At 40.7% G+C, this 19,932-nt stretch overlaps 2 protein-coding genes across 2 annotated transcripts in view; one reads left to right on the top strand and one right to left on the bottom strand.

The window, feature by feature from the left end:
* LOC103151142 (E3 ubiquitin-protein ligase TRIM21-like) overlaps positions 1-2,565 on the top strand; it is a 26,046-nt gene extending 23,481 nt beyond the window's left edge. Inside the window, exon 3 of the transcript XR_001664612.1 lies at positions 2,387-2,565. The gene's annotated coding sequence lies outside the window, so the exon portion shown is untranslated. The remainder of the gene's footprint in view (positions 1-2,386) is intronic.
* Positions 2,566-9,812: 7,247 nt separating this feature from the next.
* The window catches only part of LOC103151143 (USP6 N-terminal-like protein), a 16,257-nt gene continuing 6,137 nt past the window's right edge, over positions 9,813-19,932 (bottom strand). Inside the window, exons 3-14 of the mRNA XM_007571029.2 lie at positions 19,122-19,207; positions 19,002-19,041; positions 18,845-18,925; positions 17,693-17,800; positions 17,506-17,615; positions 16,301-16,349; positions 15,808-15,928; positions 14,944-15,038; positions 14,789-14,854; positions 13,166-13,265; positions 11,874-12,026; positions 9,813-11,800 (exon numbers count right to left, since the gene is read on the bottom strand). Coding sequence (XP_007571091.1) covers positions 11,271-11,800; positions 11,874-12,026; positions 13,166-13,265; positions 14,789-14,854; positions 14,944-15,038; positions 15,808-15,928; positions 16,301-16,349; positions 17,506-17,615; positions 17,693-17,800; positions 18,845-18,925; positions 19,002-19,041; positions 19,122-19,207 — 1,539 coding nt within the window. The 3' untranslated portion in view covers positions 9,813-11,270. The remainder of the gene's footprint in view (positions 11,801-11,873; positions 12,027-13,165; positions 13,266-14,788; positions 14,855-14,943; positions 15,039-15,807; positions 15,929-16,300; positions 16,350-17,505; positions 17,616-17,692; positions 17,801-18,844; positions 18,926-19,001; positions 19,042-19,121; positions 19,208-19,932) is intronic.

A 19,932-nucleotide genomic window follows, 5' to 3' on the forward strand; every position in this document is an offset into this window, starting at 1 on the left:
TTAAAAAATGGTTCAAAAATAAAATCAACACTTAAAAATAAATAAGGTTTCAAAAATAAAATTAACACTTTACAATTAAAAAATGGTTCAAAAATAAAATCAACACTTAAAAATAAATAAGGTTTCAAAAATAAAATTAACACTTTACAATTAAAAAATGGTTCAAAAATAAAATCAATACTTCAAAATAAATAAGGGTTCAAAAATACAATCAACACTTGAAAATTAAAAATGGTTCAAACATAAAATCAACACTTAAAAATAAATAAGGGTTCAAAAATAAAATTAACACTTTACAATTAAAAATGGTTCAAAAATAAAATCAACAGTTCAAATGTATAATGGTAACTGTTTCTGTCTGTTCAGTCCATAAACTAAGCCTGGGATCAAAAAATGTATTTAAGATGTCATTAGCAGAGACAAATGGTTCTACAGAGTCCAGGAGAGCGGCGTTCTGGAGCACAGTGACACTAATTTAAGTGAAGTCGCTCAATTTAATTTATTAAAAGTTATTGGGGCCTCAGTCAGTGTTTTTTGTCACTACGAGTAAATGTAGATACATGTATCTGCTTAATCTGTGATGGGATCTGGATTCACGGCGGACCTTGAGTTTGACACATGTACTCTAAACCAATCAGCTGCTGATTCTAAGCAGCCCCGCTTGGCCGGCCTGATTGGAACCACAGCTCTTGTGGTTCCAAGGAGCCGGGTGGAACCAGGTGGAACCGGGTGGAAGTTCTAATGCAAATCCGGTTGGCCCTACTGTGAACCCGTTCCGTGCCGGACCCTGCAGTGCGAAAAGGGCTCTAGTGTGGTCTGCTCCCCCGGAAATTAAAATGAAATCTACTCAAAACTATATATTTCATTTGAAGAACATTTGACTAAATTCAGAGGGTTAATAAACCTAAAACCAGTTTATCATCAAGGTAGAAGGTTAATGACTAGTGAAAATAAGTCATTATCCTGAACTTTATTTGAAAATCATACTAAGAAATTGCATTACCCTTATTTTTATCTGAATGTTATGTGGCTGTTGGCCTTTTTTATTTAAATAAGAATGTTTGTCCATCTATGGAAAAGTGGACATTATGAGTCAGTTTTTTACTATTTCAGTTCACAGTTCATGAAGTGGGTCTGTCATAGTTTCAGTACCAAACTCCTTTTTATTCTGACCCTAACAGATACTGTTCTTTAGTTTGACCTTATTTAAGTGACTCCAGAGGTTTAGGAAATTAATTACAAAACAACACAACAGTCACTAATCAAACTTCAAAACAGAGCAACAAGAGTAATTAACAAGGCTAAGGACCAGGATCAGACTAACCCATTATTGATCCAAATATTTTGCACATATACACAATTTTGCACTCTACAAATAAATAAAGCCAATGCTGTACACAATTTTATTCATAAATATAACTATAACTCTTACTTACTGCATTGCCACTTAAAATTGCCCATTGCAAAAAATCACTAAGTATAATATTTTGAATTGCAAATTGCCTTCTGAATAAAAGTGCTGATGATACAAGTCTGGCCCCTTACAGCTGGTTGAAAAAATCTAGAAAGGTCTTTACTGTTTTCTTTGGAGGCTGGTTCTAGACCAAATTTACCACAGGGGCCTGAGTAGTCAGTGTTTCTATGAGACACTTAAAAAGGAATTAAACAAAAACGGAGCAATATTTCATCATTTAATATTGTTAGCCAAAGAGCCACTTGTGTCTCCAGATTTTAATGTATTTTTAATAATACATTAAAAATAAAATTGTGAAGGTTTAAAAAATATCCACCACTGAATATTTTAAAAAGACATTTATTTAGTATAATTTCTTAAGAACCCCTCTTGGCCCCCGTCTAGAACCGCCCCTGGGCTGCAGGTCTGGGTCTGAAGCATTTTTGCTTAAGTCAGACTGAAGTAGAAAGAATAATTTGTAGAATTGGAAAAACTTTGATAAAACGGATGAGAATAAATATTAATTAAAGCTGAATCCCACCACAGATTGAAAGTTGAATTTAAAGATGCTTCAAAGACTTTTTAACCCTGCATGTTTATATCAGGCGGATCATCCAAACATCGTGAACTCCAACATGAACACCCAGAAAACCCTGTGAGCTCAGTGTTTGACTCATTGAAATGAGGATTTACTGACTCCTGATGTTAAACACAATGGAAACTGAGTCCATGAGATTCAGTTCAGTCTCAAGTCTAACAAACATTTTCAAGATTTTGTCAGAAAAAGCTGATTATCACCACAAACCAATTCTGATCTGGACTCACTTCTGTTTTTAAAATTCACATCTTGTGTTCAGTAAAAGAAAAATTAGTAAAGATTCAGTGTGTTGGTAGTTGGTCCAGGTTGGCCTGCTGTGTTTACNAACAGTTCAGGTCAAAGCTGGATTATTTACTGCAGCTTTTTGATTCTGTTTCTGGAAATTTCCAGCTTCTGATTATAAATGTTAACTTGGTTCATTTCATTGTTTCCTGTTCCTCTTTAACTGAACAGTTTTAGAACTGCATGCAAACATTTTGAACTGCACATCAAATTAAAACTGCTTATTTCTAAAGTTGTGCTTTTGTCTGAACGTTTAATCAGAGTAAATGTAACGTGGTGGTTGAATAACGGATGCTGAGCTACGGTCCCCCTGCACCTCAGCTCCCACTTTTTATCCCTACTGGCCTCAACAGCTCATCAGAAATTTGCCAACTAGATCGTGTTTCTGAAGTTCAGTGAGAAAATGGCTCACTGTGTTAGGTACTGTTACTTCAGAGAACCCAAAAAGCATGCTGTATTTAATCAGAACCACCTGGTTCTCCAGAATCACATCCACTCTGCATATGTGGGTGTGCAGAGTCCACATTATGCCTTCCTCCAAAATGAGTCTGCCCCCCCCCCCCCAAGTGGTACAATACTGGAGCATCCCTATTGACAGGAAACTGTCAGAAAACTGAACAATTAAATGCAGTGGTCTGAAATCAAACTTCAGGTTTATCCCTGTCAATCAAAACATTATCCACCACCTCACTTATTGTGCTAAATGGAAGATCACTGGGCAAAAGGACTTTAGTTCATGACTTCCTCATTGAGCATAACATTTTTAACAAATGCAATTGGATGACAAAGAAGCACTTGTGCCTGTTGAATCAGCAACTCAAGACATTTTAAAGTGAGAATAGAAAGCCTAGAGGGGGAAGGTGTTACAATGGTTCATAATTCAATAAACAGTTTTTCTGGGCAAATTGGACTCAATAATTGGGAATTGCAGTAAAAGGCCATAAATGAGCTCTGGCACCAATTTTAAACAAAACCCTCCAAGTAATTTTTTTTCAATTTGGTCAGATTTGATCTGTTATGGTATTTGAGAAACTTGAGCATCCATGTTGATGCTATTCAAGGAAGAGGAGCAAAAATTCTAGGTGATCTACTTTAAAACTTTGGTTTCCCTCAACATGTTAACCAAGCAACACAAAGATACTCTCCACCTGATGAACAGACAGGATGTAAATATTTCCAACATCTCTAATTGATGTCCTGATGGGTCATTTCTGTCTTTGAAAGTATTTCATTCATTTAGCAAAACTTTCTATTACAAAAAGACACCGCAGAAGCTTTTGATCAAATCTACTCTCCTTGATTCTCTGCTGTAACCCAGATAAGCTGTCAAGACATCACACATTTGAGCATTTCATTGCTCCTGTTAAAGTGAAGATTGTGTGTGGTAGGAAGACACACTGTGGAGAAATGCTCCACTAGGAAGGTGTGAAAAAAGGGCTGAAGGCAGGGGCGATTCTAGGGTCTGACCTTTAGGGGGTCTTGGCCCCCAGCAGGGCTAAGGCCCATGAGAAGATGCTCGTTGGTGCAGTTTTCTAAATCTGCTTATTTACATACATTCACAAAATTAAGAGACATGTCGGTAATTCATAGAATAAAAGAACAATGTTCATTTTACTCAAACATATAAAGAGTAAAATCAGAAAAACTTAATTTTTTCCAGAGGTGTATGAACTCAGTTTGAAACAGAATCTCGAGACTACATCACGCCGGCCAACATCTAACATTGAGAAACAAGCAGCTGTGGAGCGACACAGTCGGAACTGCATGGACCGGACCGGCACGCTTCGGTCCGGTTCCACCCGAACTGCAGCCCTGTTGTTTTTGCATATACCTGAGGGCGCCATCGAAACTGTACCTGACGTCATGTTTGAAACTAAACACTGGTGTCGATGTAGCGGCCGAAGCCTTTTCCTCAGAGATGAAAACTTTCTCATTCCTCGTTGACCGATCTGGTTCGTTCTGTACTCGTTCACCAATTCTGATCTGGACTCACTCCTGTTTTTAAAATTCACATCTTGTGTTCAGTAAAAGAAAAATTAGTAAAGATTCAGTGTGTTGGTAGTTGGTCCAGGTTGGCCTGCTGTGTTTACAGACATGAGCTGAACAAGCTGGTCAGACTACAGACGTCTGAAGAACAAACCGCCAGCCAGGGTTTTCTGATCCGTTCCTGCAGTAAAAGAACCTCAACACATCCAAACTCAGCCACTGTGTTGAACACTGAGCTCCTCATGCACAGAGCTGAGGGATTAAATCATTTCCTTCACTCTGTGGCTGCCTAACAAGCCCTGAGCCTGAACCGGCATCCTCAGACACGCGGGGGGCGAACTCAGCATGGAGACAGGCTCAGTCAGCGTCTGGAAACAACAGCTCTATTCTACCAACTGGCAGAAAGCTGGGAGTGTCTGGCTGCAACAACAGAACCAAACGGGGTCAAACACGCTGACCAGAATCACAGCTTTTCATTTTGATGTTTGTTGTGTTTTGTGGCCAGTTCTTGTGTGAAATTGTTCTATGATGTCGTCTCACATTCCTTCAGTTTGTTACTGTTAAAAAACAGACCAGGTGGAATCTGTTTAGGCATTTTGTGTTCATTAAAACCTTTGTAATAAAAGGTTGAGGGTCTAATTGCACATCAGTTTGTGTACAAGTGGAGTTTTAAGTTGGAACAAATCAAAAAGGTAAGCAATTTAAAAAAAAAAGGTAAAAATGAATGAAGTTAGATCTTAAAAAATGTTTTTATTCAAAACCAAAAGAGGATCTTTGTCAAAAAATACAAATCAATGTATTTATTCTGATATTAGTATATGAACTGATGTGTTTCTATTTCTGCACTGGAAGTCAAAACACCCAAGAAGCATCAAACTGAGCGTCTGACTCCAGCGAGGCTCGTCTACTTCCTCCTTATTACCCAAATGACTCGTTTCCCAATCATCCTCATTCTGGTACTTTGGGGTCTTGTTGACCTGTTTGCTGATGAATGAGGAGGAATCTGAATGAGTTTATTGCACATGCATGAAATAAAAATAGAAGACAGTTTTTCAGTTAGTTCTGCTAAACAAAGCTGCAAAATTTTAACTGAGGCAGAAAACGAGAGGTCTGGCTTTCAGAGATCAGCTCATAAAAACCACTGCACATAAGTAAATATTTTTGTAATTAAATGTTCCCCAGACTGGCTTGGGAAAATATTCATACTTCTATAAATTCCCCACATTCTGTCAGCCATAAGTTTCAACGTCTTATTGGTGAAACTTGTGGTTTTATTGGTGATAAAGAAAATCCTTGTCCGGTTTGGGTGGATCTGCCGTTTGTTCTCCTCAGAACATCTGGATCTTTACTGAGAACAAATCACACACTTGGACTAAATTACTTATTTATGGATATACGAGTACCTGGGGCTGAAAACATGCACACAACAGTTTTCAAATTTTAATTTGTGATAAAAACTATTTTGTGTTGGTTCAGTCTCATAAAATCCCAATAAAGTGAATTGAAGCTTGATTATTATGAGATAAAATGCAGAAATACTTAATCAGTATTATAATATGCATAGCACATTTCAGGAACAAGGAAGTTCAAAGTGCTTTACATTTTAAAAATACAAAATTAAACAATTGAAAAATTTTTCCAATTTAAAAATATGTTTGAAAAGCAGCATGTAGAGCAGATGTTTGGTGTCTGTGGTGTTTGCTGAGGAGGGAAGAGTAGAATCAATTTATACTCAAGTAAGAGTCGCAATACTTAAACATTTTCACAAAAGTAAAAGTAAAAAGTAGTCATCCAAGAAATTACAAATAAAAAACAATCTAGTAAAAGAGATGCACAGAGTAACTGATCAAAATATCACTTAATATTTAAATGAATTTAAAGATCAAAAAGAGAATTAGTCATATACCATAACAAAATACTGTTACATAACAAAATCAGGCAAAAAAAAACAACTGTTTTCCAAATCAGTTTCTTTCAATATAAAACATGAAATACGAGGAAAAACAATACAGGTGTTTGTATCTGGTGAATTTTTGAGGAAAAACAAAATTGTTCTTCATTCAGTGAAGTTACTCAAGAAAGCATAAAATAAAATTACTCAAGCAAAAGTAAAGAGTACAGCTTAATAAAATACTCCTAAAAGTTTTTTTTTTTTTAATTACTCAACTAAATGTAACTGAGTAAACATAACGAGTTACACCCAACACTGGTTGTTTGGAAATATCAGAATAAAATCAGATGTCATTAAAAAGCCTTTTGGGTTTGCTGAACTCACCGCTGGCGACCAGATGCTCGTAGGGTTGCAGGAGTCCCCGCTGTTCCGGGTCGCTGTCCACGGCTCCGGGGTCACCCGGTCTAACCCGGTCAGAGGTCAACCTGGCCAGGTGCAGCGCCAGTCTCGCCGCGACGCAGATTCCGGCGTACTCGTGGACGCGCACCGACATGCGTGTTTCCACCATCCACCGGAAGAAGCGGCCCACGGAGAGTCCGCAGCAGGCGGACTTGCGGTGTCCCCGGAGTTCATACAGTGCAGAGAGACGGCTCTGACCGCGGAGGACACGCAACGCCCAGCTGAGCACCAGCCGCACGGCGCTCTGCACCTCCAGGCGGGTGGACACCGCCGGTGGAGCCCGCTCAGCCGCTGCGCCTCCCGGGACAGCCTGGCCAGAGCCCTCCGGAGCGGGACGGACAGCCGGAGGACGGCCACCGGCCCGGGGTGAAGCAGTTCCCCCTGGAGACTTTCTGCACCACGTCCCGCAGCTCCCGCTCCATCCACGGATACTCCTCCGGCTCAAGCAGGCAGGGACACTTGGACAGGGCGTCCGCCGTGTCCTCCGGCAGCGTGCTCACCGTGTCCGAGCTGCCGTTCCTGCTGTACAGAGAGCCGGCGTGCTGCCACCACGAACACCGGCGAGGGGTGCTGGAGGGCGGCTGAGACTGCCCACACCTGCCGCAGGTTATAGGGTTATATAGCCGGCTATATATCCCGAGTCTAAGCTCAGGTCTAAACCAGCACAGAGTTGGACATGTCCTGAGATTCAGGGGTTTTCTGCTTACTGTACCCACAGCTGAGGATGTTAAACCCGGTTTGAAGGGGGAAAGTGACCAATAACACCCAAGTTTCAACGTCACACCTGAGATCAGTGCTGCTTTACAGCGCCCCCTGTGGCCAGAATGGACAAAATTAAACAACTTAAATGTGAATGCAATCAATGTTAATTTTAAACACATTAAATGTCTTTAAATCATTAAAATGCAACCGTAGCTAATGCAGATAATAAGTGTATTTGATTATTTCATGATTCCAGTAGCATCACCATGAAGGAATGTCATGATTTTCAAAGAATCGGGAATGACGCTGCAGGAACAGGAACCAGCATCATTCCAACTCTGCACATGATGCTGCTGCTGTCAGAAATGGTTTCTTCTGTTTTCCCCCAGTAGAGCAACATCTACTCCCCTTTAAATTAAAATGAGGCAGCTCTCCATGTTTGTTCTCACACACAGATAATAAATAAAGCATCATTAATGCAGGATGCAACCAAATGGTCAACAAGTGAAAACATAAATGCAATAATGTCCATTAAGACAGGGTCACTTACGATTTTCACACGTTGACCATTTGGTTGCATCTCTCCAGTAATGCACAGGCTGTAGATCCTCCATTTGTAGGGCAACTTTTTGTTGATCATCATATTGACTACGACGTCCAGCTGATCCAGGGAATACTTCCTCCGTTTCAAAGCAACCTCTCTGGAAAAGGCTTTCATCCTGAAGCAATTCCACATCCATCCTTTCAGGGAGGCCATGAGAAAACTGGTTCAATGTAAGAATGTGCAACCTCCTGCTCACAAGTTGCTCTCAGTATTGTTGCTTTCATGTTTCCTCTTTCAGGATTGAGATGCTGGCACCTTGGAACAAACTCCTCTGGACGTCCATCGCTCCTCATTTTCATATTTTAAATGCTTTCATATTGATTGTGTCATGAAGAGGCAACAAACATGTTTATTAGAAACAGAAGTTCTTGGGGGCCTTGTTGCTTGATCAGAACATTTTTTCATGTCTTTGTTTCATTGTAATGTGTGGATCTAAAGAATCTGAATCATCTGAAGGACAAAAATGCTTTAATTGTTCCATTTTCCACATTTAATTCCATCTGAAGTCGTTTGTTGAGGATATTTTTCCCCATTTATGGAGCGCTGTCATTTTAATACAGTCAATGTCTTCATCCAGTTTGAGTTGTTCCTTCAACTTTAAGCTTTGTTTCTCTGACATTTTTCCTTCATCAGTTTTTGTCTCACATTCAAAGCTGCCAAATCAGCTTGAGATGAACAGAAGTTGTAGAAAAGCTGCTGATTTTCCTCCTGAAGCTGATTTATGTGAAGCACCAGCTCCGCTTTCCACATTCAGCAGTCACTCTGGTACACAAACACATTTATTTATTCACAGCACCAATTTGTAACATGAGGCACTTTACAAAAAAATAGAAATAATTTCAACTCAGTCCAATTGATGCTAGTTATTAAACAGCACATAAACATTCAGTTTCAGGTTCTAAAGAGGAAGAGATCAACTAGCTAAAGCTAAAGAGAACAGACTGAGTGAAGGTAAATGTTACAGCCACGTTTAGCTGATGGTTTTGTTGTGTGTTTCTGAAGCCATTCGTTAACGAAGCAGAAAAGTTAAGAGAAATCCCACGTAGGTGGCTGAACCGTTTACCAGAGAGACAGCAACCGCCGCGGTAGCAGCAGCTAGCAAAGGCACTTCCGGTGGTGGCTACCGGAAGTTGCGTGTTCACTTTTAAATTGTTGAAATCCAAAATTATTGGTTTGAATAAAATTATTAAACGGTAGTCCACTATATTGGTATGAATAGAAAGCCGTTTCTTAAATATTTGGATTAAATTTCAAAAAGTAGGAGCTATTTTTCTTTTTGCTTATGTAACAGGACGAATACATTTTCATGAAACAAACTTCTTCTCTTCTTTCATCTGTTGTCACTGCTGGATTTTTCCTTGAAAAAAATACAAACTCATTTTAATGATGATCACACCATTTCTATTCCAGAGATAAGACTTTCAGATGAAGTGAGAAATGTTGTGATAAATGAAAAACTGCAGGTTCCTCTGTTCAAAGCTAACCAAAGATGAAAATGATGGTGACCAAATATGAAATCCCAAATATATAATCCCCATTGCCTTTAATCATCTGGATCTGCTGGGGTTCCTAAACCCTACGTTACATCAGTTCAACTGAAAGCTCGTCTCTACAGGGTTAGCTGAATTAAAGGGGGGCTCTGAACTCCAGGCCTCTGGCCTCCAGTTCTCCACCTTTCTGGGGGCCCCAAAAGGTACCCGGAACTAATTGTGACAAGGTCCAGATAGAGAGCAGAAAGGTCACAAGGCTTTTGCATTAAGATCAGTAGAGACAAAACGGCCTCAGTGTAGACGGTAATAAATGTTTTACAATAAAAAAAGACACGTCACACTCAAAGGACAAAGGATATACAAGATGTATTGTTGCAGAATCTGATTTTTTAACAGTTCCTATTTATTAAGATCTATTTTTTAAGACAGTAAAGACCAAGAACCTGTTCTACTGAAGCGACTTGGACTGACAATTTAACGTTCTATCATTTAGTGAAATATCATAAACATATTCATATCTTAGAAATTAACAGCATCAAAATTTGAGTCCTGATTTTAGTTTAAAGTTAAAAACCTTTCCAGAGTTTTAGCTAATCTACAACTAGAGACCTAAAGCAACCACTAGATGTCAGTGTTTCCTTATTTCTAATCACAGAAAGGAGCCACTTTAACCCAGTTTTGCCTCCTGGATCTACAGTACTGTCAAATTCTAACAAAATAATTTATCACCTCAAAATCAATTTTTCCATTATGCAACAAATAAAACTGAATCTTAAAGAAGAAAATAAAGAGTTGCTGTTCGAACCATAAATAAGTGAGCTACAAAAACACTTCCTTATAGTTTAGCTCCATGTGTACAATCAGAAGAGTGAGCCTGCTCACTGAGACAGAGGTTCTGTTTGGTCCAACACCTGAAAGTTGTCCACAGAAGAACTGAAGCCGATCCAAATAAGGCATCCAGACATTGTTATATACAACAAATAAAAAACAAACTGTGACTAAAGCAGTTTAAAAAGGCAGACTGAGCAGGTCTACGTCACCAAAAACTTTACAAATCTAGAAAAGTGTAATTAGTGTTGTAAAGGGGGAAGTTTCAGAACTTATTTCAGCTAGAAGTCCAAACTGGAGCTGGGAGAAGACTCCAAAGTCGGATTTCCTGACCAACGCAGATGGAATCTGATCTGGTGCCAAACTGGATCCATATTCACCCAGCGTCTCTCAGCTGAAGGACAAAATCCTCCAACTTTTATCACAAACTTCCACTATCAGCCACGTTTTGTGCATTTGCTAACTTTGACCATTTTCAGTGCACCTAGCTTTTTCTAAATTATTTTTTCAGGTAAATTATAAAGCACAAATTTGTCCATAAATCATGTATAGACAAATTTGAACCTGAGGATGATAGACTATGTTTTAGCTCATCATTGACAAATGATGAGTATCAACAAAATTAATGTTAGCGCTTTAGCATTAGCTTGTATTAAATACTATGTTGTTTCTCTACCATATGAACATGTTTGGGTTCTGCTTAGAGCTAAAACCACCCAGGAAGCTGAGACAGCTGATAAATATGGACCCTGCCGTTACGTTTGGTGTTTCCTGACTGAACCTGCCCGTCTGGAGTTCGACTCTGTGGGACGACTGAGACGAGTTGGAGTCTTCATGTTCATCTGAACGGTTACCTGGAGAAGGCCAGAGAGTGGCATGCTAACTCGCTTCAGTCTTAAAACAGAACATTTTCCGTTGTCACAGAAACCAAATAAAACATTCAAGCCACACTGGACCTCTAACCATTAATCTGCTGCTCATGAACCGTTCGGTGGCGGGTTTTCCTCTGCTTCTCGACTCTGGTTCTGGTCGGTGCTCCTGGTGGAGGACAGAGTTGAGTCTTGGTCCAGAAACTGGGACGTGTCTCGGTCCTCAGTACTTTCTGACTCAGACAGGCACTCAGACTGAGCCAGAACCAAAGCCGGAGATGCTGACCGGCCGGTTGGATCCCAGTCCTGGTCTCCTGGCAGCGATGGACCTGGACTCCCTGGGGGCCGGTAAGGCGGCGGGCCCATCAGTGGGGAGCCATCAGGTGTGAGAGGCACCTGGCTGTGGATGATGACGGGGTCTGGAGAGGGCAGCGGGGCCTCCTGTTCCTCCACCGCATCCAGATCCCTGGGGTCCTTGGAGGGGCTCTGGTCTGGGGAAATGGAGTCCGGCTGATGGGACATGATGTGGAGACTCAGGCCGGCTCTGGGGAACCCAGTGGCTGAGGACGGCTGGACCGGGCCGAGCAGGACCGGCAGCTCCTGGCCCAGAGGCTTCTGAGGCAGCTCCTCTGGTTTCCCTGGAAACAGACCGAACAGAAGGGTGAGAGAGACTCAGCTGGAGTTGGAGAACCTTCAGGTGCAAAGCTGTACCTGGAGGAGGAAGGTCCAGCTTCATCTTCCTCAGCTCCATCATGGAGGCCTGCAGCTGCTCGATGATCAGGTCGTCACTGTGGAAGAACGTCTGAGCGATTCGCTCCTGAAGAAACTCTCGCAGCTCCTCCAGAGACATCTTCAGCAGCCGCTCTGCGAGGAACAAACAGCTGGTCAGGACTAAACCTCCCAGTTTCACCAGTAACAGCTGGAAACTGGACGTCATCAGTTCACCCAGAGTTTAATCTGATGGATGAAATGTGAAGCTGAACTGGAAGAACCGAAAATCAGCATCTGGATTTCAGGAGGAAAAGATCAGAGACTCAAATGTTTTCATCAGTTCTTTGTTCTAAAACCTGAAACATGTGACATTTACTCAGCAACAGCATCCAACCAACATCCAACAACCATCCAACCAACCAACATCTATCCAACCAACCAACATCCATCCAACCAACATCCAACAACCATCCAACCAACCATCCAACCAACATCCATCCAACCAACCAACCAACCAACATCCTTCCAACCAACCAACATCCATCCAACCAACCAACAACCATCCAACCAACATCCAACAACCATTCAACCAACCAACATCTATCCAACCAACCAACATCTATCCAACCAACATCTAACAACCATCCAACCAACCATCCAACCAACATCCATGCAACCAACGAACCAACCAACCAACATCCATCCAACCAACCAACATCCATCCAACCAACCATCCAACCAACATCCATCCAACCATCCATCCAACCAACATCCAACCAACCAACATCTATCCAACCAACCAACATCCATCCAACCATTCAACCAACCATCCAACCAACCAATCAACCAACATCCAACCAACAACCATCAAACCATCCAACCAACATCCATCCGACCAACCGACCGACCAACAACCATCCAACCAACCAACATCCAACCAACCAACCAACATCCAACCATCCATCCAACCAACCAACATCCAACCAACCATCCAACCAACATCCATCCATCCATCCATCCATCCATCCTCTTCTCCATTTACTTATTTGAACTCTGCTAAAAACAATTTCTCATAAATTTATATTAAATGTTTTGGTTTTGCTTTAAAATTTGACTCAAATGAACAAAGAAATCTGGAAATTTAAAAATGGATAACTTGGAACTAAGATGTAAAAAATGGAGGTTAAAACACTTTTGAACTACAGACTAGATTTGGTTCCCTTATAGAAGTGAGTCATGGTGTCAGTGGTGCAGAACAATCAGTGTGAGTGGAAAACGATTGACGGTTTTACTCTTGTGTATCTTCAGGATGGTGTAGGACATGGCGGTGAGGAGCCGCTGTCCCTCCAGGATGAAAATGTCCCACAGCCGAAGGGTCAGGGTGAACGGCGTCTGCAGGGTCACAAACACAACGGGTCACTGCCAGGTTTCCGGCTTCATCCCCAGGTCTGCACCTCCGCTGCTGGTCCGAGTCAGGAAGTTCATCTGGCCGGGTCCCAAACCTCAGCGCGTTCTCCGAGCGACTCAGCAGGATGGAGAAGTGCTGACAGAGGCTGAAACCCGCCAGATCACCGCCACAGGATTGTGGCACACAGACTAATAACAGAGCAGGCTGACAGCTCCTAATGCTCCCATCTACTGCAGAGCCAGGCTCAGATTTCACCAGGATTCTTCTGCTGAAATCATCTGAAATCAGGAGCAGGAGCGTCCAGTTTCAGCAGAATGAGATGCTGAAACTGGGTTTTACTCCACGACAGAAACTGGCATTCAGAGCAAGGCTCTATAGGTGGCGCTCTCCTTAAATCTGTTAACTGAATCTAATAAGATGCTGATAATACTGTATGTCTGCAGCAATTTTCACTGGTGATTAATACCAGTGTTTAACGAGAAAATGATTTAGTTTGTAACAAAAACACAAAACAGATTACACCAGAGCTGGAGTCAAAGTGGAGAAAAGTAAGTACACCCTTATTAACTAAGTATTTCATCCCCTGTTACAAACAAAATAAAAAAAATTGTAGTTTCATTTTAATGCAGGAAGACAAAAAAAAAAACACAAATTCAGAAAAAACGATAAAATGTTAAAAATCTGTATGCAAGTTTTTGATTAAAATAAATATTTCATAACTCCAACAGAACCAGAATTTCATCAATTTATCATTTACAGAAACTTCTTGTCTTAACTTTTTAAAAATATGTTTTTTAGTTTTAAATATTTTTCTTTTTCAACTTTTAAGAGAAATTCATTTTTGTTTTAAATCTTCTTTTAGTTTTCAGTATCAATATTTTTTGGAAGTTTTCTGAAATTTTGAATGTTTTTTTTTTTTTTCATTTCCAATTTTTTTTTTAAAACAAATTTATGGCCCCATTTTATCTCCATATAATGAAACAACAGGCTGAGGAATGAGCCCAGAACTTGTAGCTCTTTGTTCATTTCTGATCAGCTGAACACCAATGTTGTGATTCAGTTTGTGTAAAATGAACATGTTCAGGCCTGCGTTGGGTTTCCTAATGATTCAGAGGTTTAGGAGAAAGTTCTGTGGACAGAAGATTCCAACATCAACATGTTTTTAATCAGCTCAGCCTGTTTGGACTGGAAGATCAGAGCCTCCGTCTCCAAACACAGAGGAGGAAACATTATGGCTGCTCCTGAAAACGTCTTAGGTGAGGTCAGGTCATTTTATCTAGATGGCACATTTTCTTAGTGCTTCGTACTGAAGGCTGGTAGGGGAAGAAATGCTCATTTCACTCATTCACACACGACTGAATTAAATAAAACCCTTTCAAGATGGGTCTAGTTAAAACCTGAGTCTGCTGAACAGAGAAGCTGTTTGTGATGCAAGCTGGCAAATTATCCAGATAGGTTATCTAATCTGATTGTCATGGAGACAGACGGGTCCCAACAGGCTCCTCACCCGGTCGATGAAGCACTGCATGAACCATTTGGTGCAGTAGATCCCTGCAGACATCTGCTCCCGGTCCTGCAGAGCCACAAACACGAGCAGGAAGCAGATGAAATCTCAAAATCCTTCAGCATCGTGTCGTTTCCACGGCAACGCTGAGAGCTCACCATGTGTTTCTTCAGTTTCGGGAGGAGTTTGGAAAGGATCTGGTCATGATGAGCCTGGAACCGGTGAAGTTTGGGGAATCCAGGAACAAAGAAGCCTGGAAACAGAGACAGAGCAGAGAATGAAGATTTAATTTAACTTTATTTAGTCTAAGGTCAAATTTTATAGCATTTTCATGACAGATGACTTAAAAAGCCTGACAGTGCTAACAGAAAGAATCACGATTGGTCTTTTCTGGTGTTTTCTCTCACTCTTATGGAAGCTGTGGGATGTGCGACCATATAAGGAGAGATGATGCATCAGTCAACTGATTGGAACAGGAACATGAAGCTTCCCTGGCGTGGTGAGAAAATGTTTTTTAAACTTTTTATGTCTTCATTCAGAGCTCCAGTTTATTAAGTCGTATCTGCCAACGAGAGATTCTCAAACTTCAAGCTCAAAGGTCTAAATTTCTGCCTCCTGGTTTGGAGCAAATGAACCGGGTGATGCAAAGCATAATTTTATGAGATGTTGTTGCTGCATATGGCTGTAATAAACAGGAAGCAGAGGTTACAAACTAGCATGAACCATTCCAACAGGTCCAGGAGACATCCTGGACCTCAAACAGAAACCAAACAGAAACTTACCACAGATCCACTAGCAGATGGGAAAGTCTGCTACATCAGAACTTATTAATAAAATCTGTTTCCATCTTCCATTAAGTACAGTAACTCTTTTCTGGAAAAGCCAAGAATCATCTCAAAACCACTAGTAAAAATCATGAACTGTGACTTTTAGCACAAGCCAGAATCAGCAGACTGAAGGATGCTCAGCAGACGGAGGTCTTCAGGTGAAAACATTTTGCCCTGCGGCGCTCTGCAGCTCACCGTGCATGGCGTGCCGATCGTTGGTCAGCAGCTGCGACAGCGCCCAGAAGGCGTCCTCCTCGTTCATGTACATCAGCAGCAGGGCGGCGATCTGACTCATGCCCTGGCAGTAGCTCACCTCCTGCAGGAGACAGAAAACACAGACCAAAATAACAGAACATGTTCCAGTCCTGCAGGGCTTGGAGCCGTTCTGGTTCTGGTTCAGCTTCAGGTCAACATGCAGAAATAAAATCCGCTGTAAGATTTAAAGACGTTGTCTCTGTTTCTCTGCTTTTCTGTTCCCAGACTGAAGCTCTGAACTGTAAACTAATCCAGCCTCAGCGATCAGCCCGTCTGCAGCTGCTGATTAACAGAGCAGAACATGAGATGTTTGCTGCAGAAAATACATTTTTTTCTTCAGAGAAGCAGAGTGTCGTGTCAGCAGGCTGTTAGGAAAAACCTGCACACATTTCACATCCAACATGGTTAAACTGGAGGGAAAGCAGCTACTTACAGTGTTATAAACTGAATATGCTGAGAGGACGTGGAAGAGAGACTGCTGCCTGAGGAGGAGCGAGCAGAGGGAAACTTCAGAGATCAAACATAAATACATCCATCACCGTTATTAAAAACCTCAGACAAAAACACAGACTCTCTCCTAATGTTTCCATTTCAGTTTATCTGCACCAACAAAACAGCAATATTCATGCACATGCAGGCCACACTTTTCAGATGTATTATTTGTGCATTTCTTCCTTCCACTTAACCATTTCTTTCTGTTGATCTGTCTGAATCCCAAAGTGTGTTTGAAACGTGACAAATTGTGCAAAAGTTCAAGGGGTGTGAAAACTTTTTCACTGTACTTTATTTCTCATCCACTACAGAAAAACTGGACATTTTTCCTGCAGAAATATTTTCACTCTGCAGCCTTTAGATGAGAAACTGCATCACCATAAAAACGTCTCACTGATTTTAAACATTAAATAAAACAATAATTGGAAGAAAAATTGATGGAAAAATTGACAAAAATAACGAAGTTATGAGAAACACAACTGTGGATGAAAAATAAAACTTTTACCTTTAATAAGACTAAATGAAGAATCTGGAATAATAACTGATCGATGTAATAATCTGATAAACTGTTTCTTTCTGCCTGTATCTTTTCTCTATTTTGTAACAATGTTTGTGTTTTTCACTCATTTATTATTTTATTCTTTGTAATTGCAAATAATTTAATATTTCCATCCATCTGACTGCATCATTTTCACAAATTAATTCAGGTGTTATGACAAGTTAAAACTTTTATTAAATACTTATTTTAGGATGAGAACTTTCTGCTTCTACTGGAGTTAAAACTTTTATTTGACTTTTCTACCTGACTTCCTACTTGTCACTGTAAATTAAGGTACGTATGACTTTACATATGTTGTTAATATAATGTTTAATTATTTTATATTATTATTATTTCACTGCCAGAGGCAGTTTTTAGATGAATTGTTTGCTATAATCACCATGATGTTTATGTGGGACGGCTGTTTTATTCAGTCTGTCTGTTATTGTGTCCCTATCAAATAAACCTAATAAATAAATTAAAGTTTTGGTCGTTTAAAGTGTTGAAAGTGACTCTTTGTGTTGTTTTGGCCTCTTCCTCACTGACTGGCCTTTCAGCAGAACCGCTCCAAAGTTTTATTTAATCAAAAGTTTCAGCCTGAAACCCACTTGACCCCGAAGCGGTCCATGAACATGATGTGGTTCCGGAAGGTTCTGTTGATGTCCAGGTCGATCTGCTTGATCTCGGAGGAACACAGTTGGGATTGCTCCTTCATTTTCTAAGAGGCAAAGCAGCAAAACAAACTCAGTCACATGACGAAATCTGATGAACGAATGAAGAGAAATGAATCCTCACCTCGTATTTTCCCTGGTTCTCCCTCTTGGTCCGCTCCACGTCCAGCAGCAGCGTCCAGGCCCGGCCGCGGAGCTGCAGAGGAATGCCCTTATAGACCCGCTTCACCATCTGGCAGCAGAGAGCAGACTGAGTCAGCGCCAGGCGCTCGGCTTCACAGGGACACAGCTGGACTCTCACATCAGAAACATATTCAGACAGCGCCGCTGTCACACAGAGATCAGATGATTAACGTCACAGCAAAGAGACGCTTTCTGCAGCATTCAGGAAAAAAATCAGGGTAAAAATACATTCAGTACAAAAATGCTTGTTTTATAAAACAGATTTGATTTCTGTGCAGCTTTATGTTCAGATTATTGATGTTCCAGGTTTACATAAACGCTCCTGTATGTGCAGGATGGAGACCGAGCGTCACAGCTCCACTGTTTACTGAGGGTTTTAAAATGCATTTAGTGGCAGCCAATCAGAAAGCTGGGATCCGTGGAAAACCATGAAGCGGGCAATGCTAACATCCAAGCTAACATTCATCAGCTGTTATTCCACCAACATTTTCTGAGTCACGGTTAGAAAATGGCAAATCTGAAAACAACTTCCTCAATTTAACACGACAAAAAGTTTTTAGTCGCTCGAGGTGGTTTTGGCTTTTCCAAAAAAAAAAATTGTTAATGCTCCAAAGATGGAAACACATTTGGTGGATAAACTCTGACAGCCAACTTTTCCAAACCCAAAATCTTCAGAGAACAAACCTCCATGTTGGAGGGGAACCGCCTCCATTCTTCTGAAGCGTCTGGTTTCATCAGCATCTGATGAAATTACGCTCTGGGTAGCCTTGCACTTGAAAACTCTGATGCTGGTGCTACTTTGATTAGGACACTGTTAACATGTTCCCCACACAGTCAGACTGTAACTGATGGTGGAGGTGCAAAAACCTCCCATATATACAAGGACATGCAGTGAATTATGTCAGGCTCATGGATGTTGGTGTTGTGGTGTCGTGACAGTCTGCTGTGATCTTCTGTTGGACAGAAATCCTGGTGAGTTTAGCTGGATTTGACACTATTCACGTTTTCAGAGGTCCTGGAACAGGAAGTCTGTCTGTTCTGACTCGTGTCTGAACATATTTTCAGACTCTATGGCATCCCATTGGTGCCTCACCTTGTCGCTGTTCTTGTATTTGTCCCATTTATTCACCATCTTCAACCATTTCTCTGCTCTCTCGATCTCCAGCTGCTTGCGCTGAGGAGACAGAAGAAAGTCAACAAAACCACAAACATGTTTGATTCCTGAGCTTTGAAATGTTTTCTGTCTGCACCTTCTCCTCTTGAACTGTTGGGGCCGGCAGCTCATTCTCACTGCAGGGAAAAAACAAACCATCAGGCAACAACCAATGGAAATCCTGCTCACAGCGCCACCGAGTGGCTGCATGACTTACTGCATGAAGCCGAAGCGGTCGATGACTTTATAGATGCTGTAATCAGCATCTTCCCAGGGATCGATATCCACGCCACCCTGCCTGCCCTGCAATCAAAGAACCAAACAAATTTACTGGCATGAAGAGGAAGACAGGAAGGGCGGCCATGTTGAATCCTCCTGCAGCCAACAGAGAAAGCCAGGAGTTTAAAACACTACTAGAATAAGGATGTTCATCTCTGATTAAAGAATAGGGTCAAAAATAATATTTCTTAGAAATATAAGCAAACAATAAAGTCTACATGGAGCTACCAGACTGACGATTAAATAAAATATGAAATCTAGAGCTGAAAAACGTTTAAAGGGTTTTATTTAGACATTTTAATCCTGAAATACGTTTGTACTTCTAAACAATACCACAGATGGGTTCAGCACATATGGATACAACTTTTTTTTTACTTGCGTGCTAAATTTCACATTTTTTAAATATTTTAATTTACACTGTAACAGACTCCATGTCAGAAACTTGATATGAAAACAGCAAAAACTGAAATGTTTTTGTCCTCGTCACTCAGCTGCATCAGTCTACAGAAATGTAAATTTATCTGGAAATTATTACAGATATTATTACAAATAAACAATTTGTAATAATATTCATGTAACATATAATGTACAAAAGAGAAACTTTTCAAAATAAAACAAGAAGAAATTAGTCAGGAAAACAAAGTGAGGAGAAAGGAATGTAGAAAAGTAAAATCAGATGGAGTTGAATCTGCTTAAAGCAGCAGAGAGTCAGAAAAAACCTCTCAGTGGTTTGAGTGTTGACACAACAG

The sequence above is a fragment of the Poecilia formosa genome, unplaced genomic scaffold (genome assembly GCF_000485575.1).
Source record: "Poecilia formosa unplaced genomic scaffold, Poecilia_formosa-5.1.2 Scaffold272, whole genome shotgun sequence".
In the NCBI taxonomy this organism is placed as follows: domain Eukaryota; kingdom Metazoa; phylum Chordata; class Actinopteri; order Cyprinodontiformes; family Poeciliidae; genus Poecilia; species Poecilia formosa.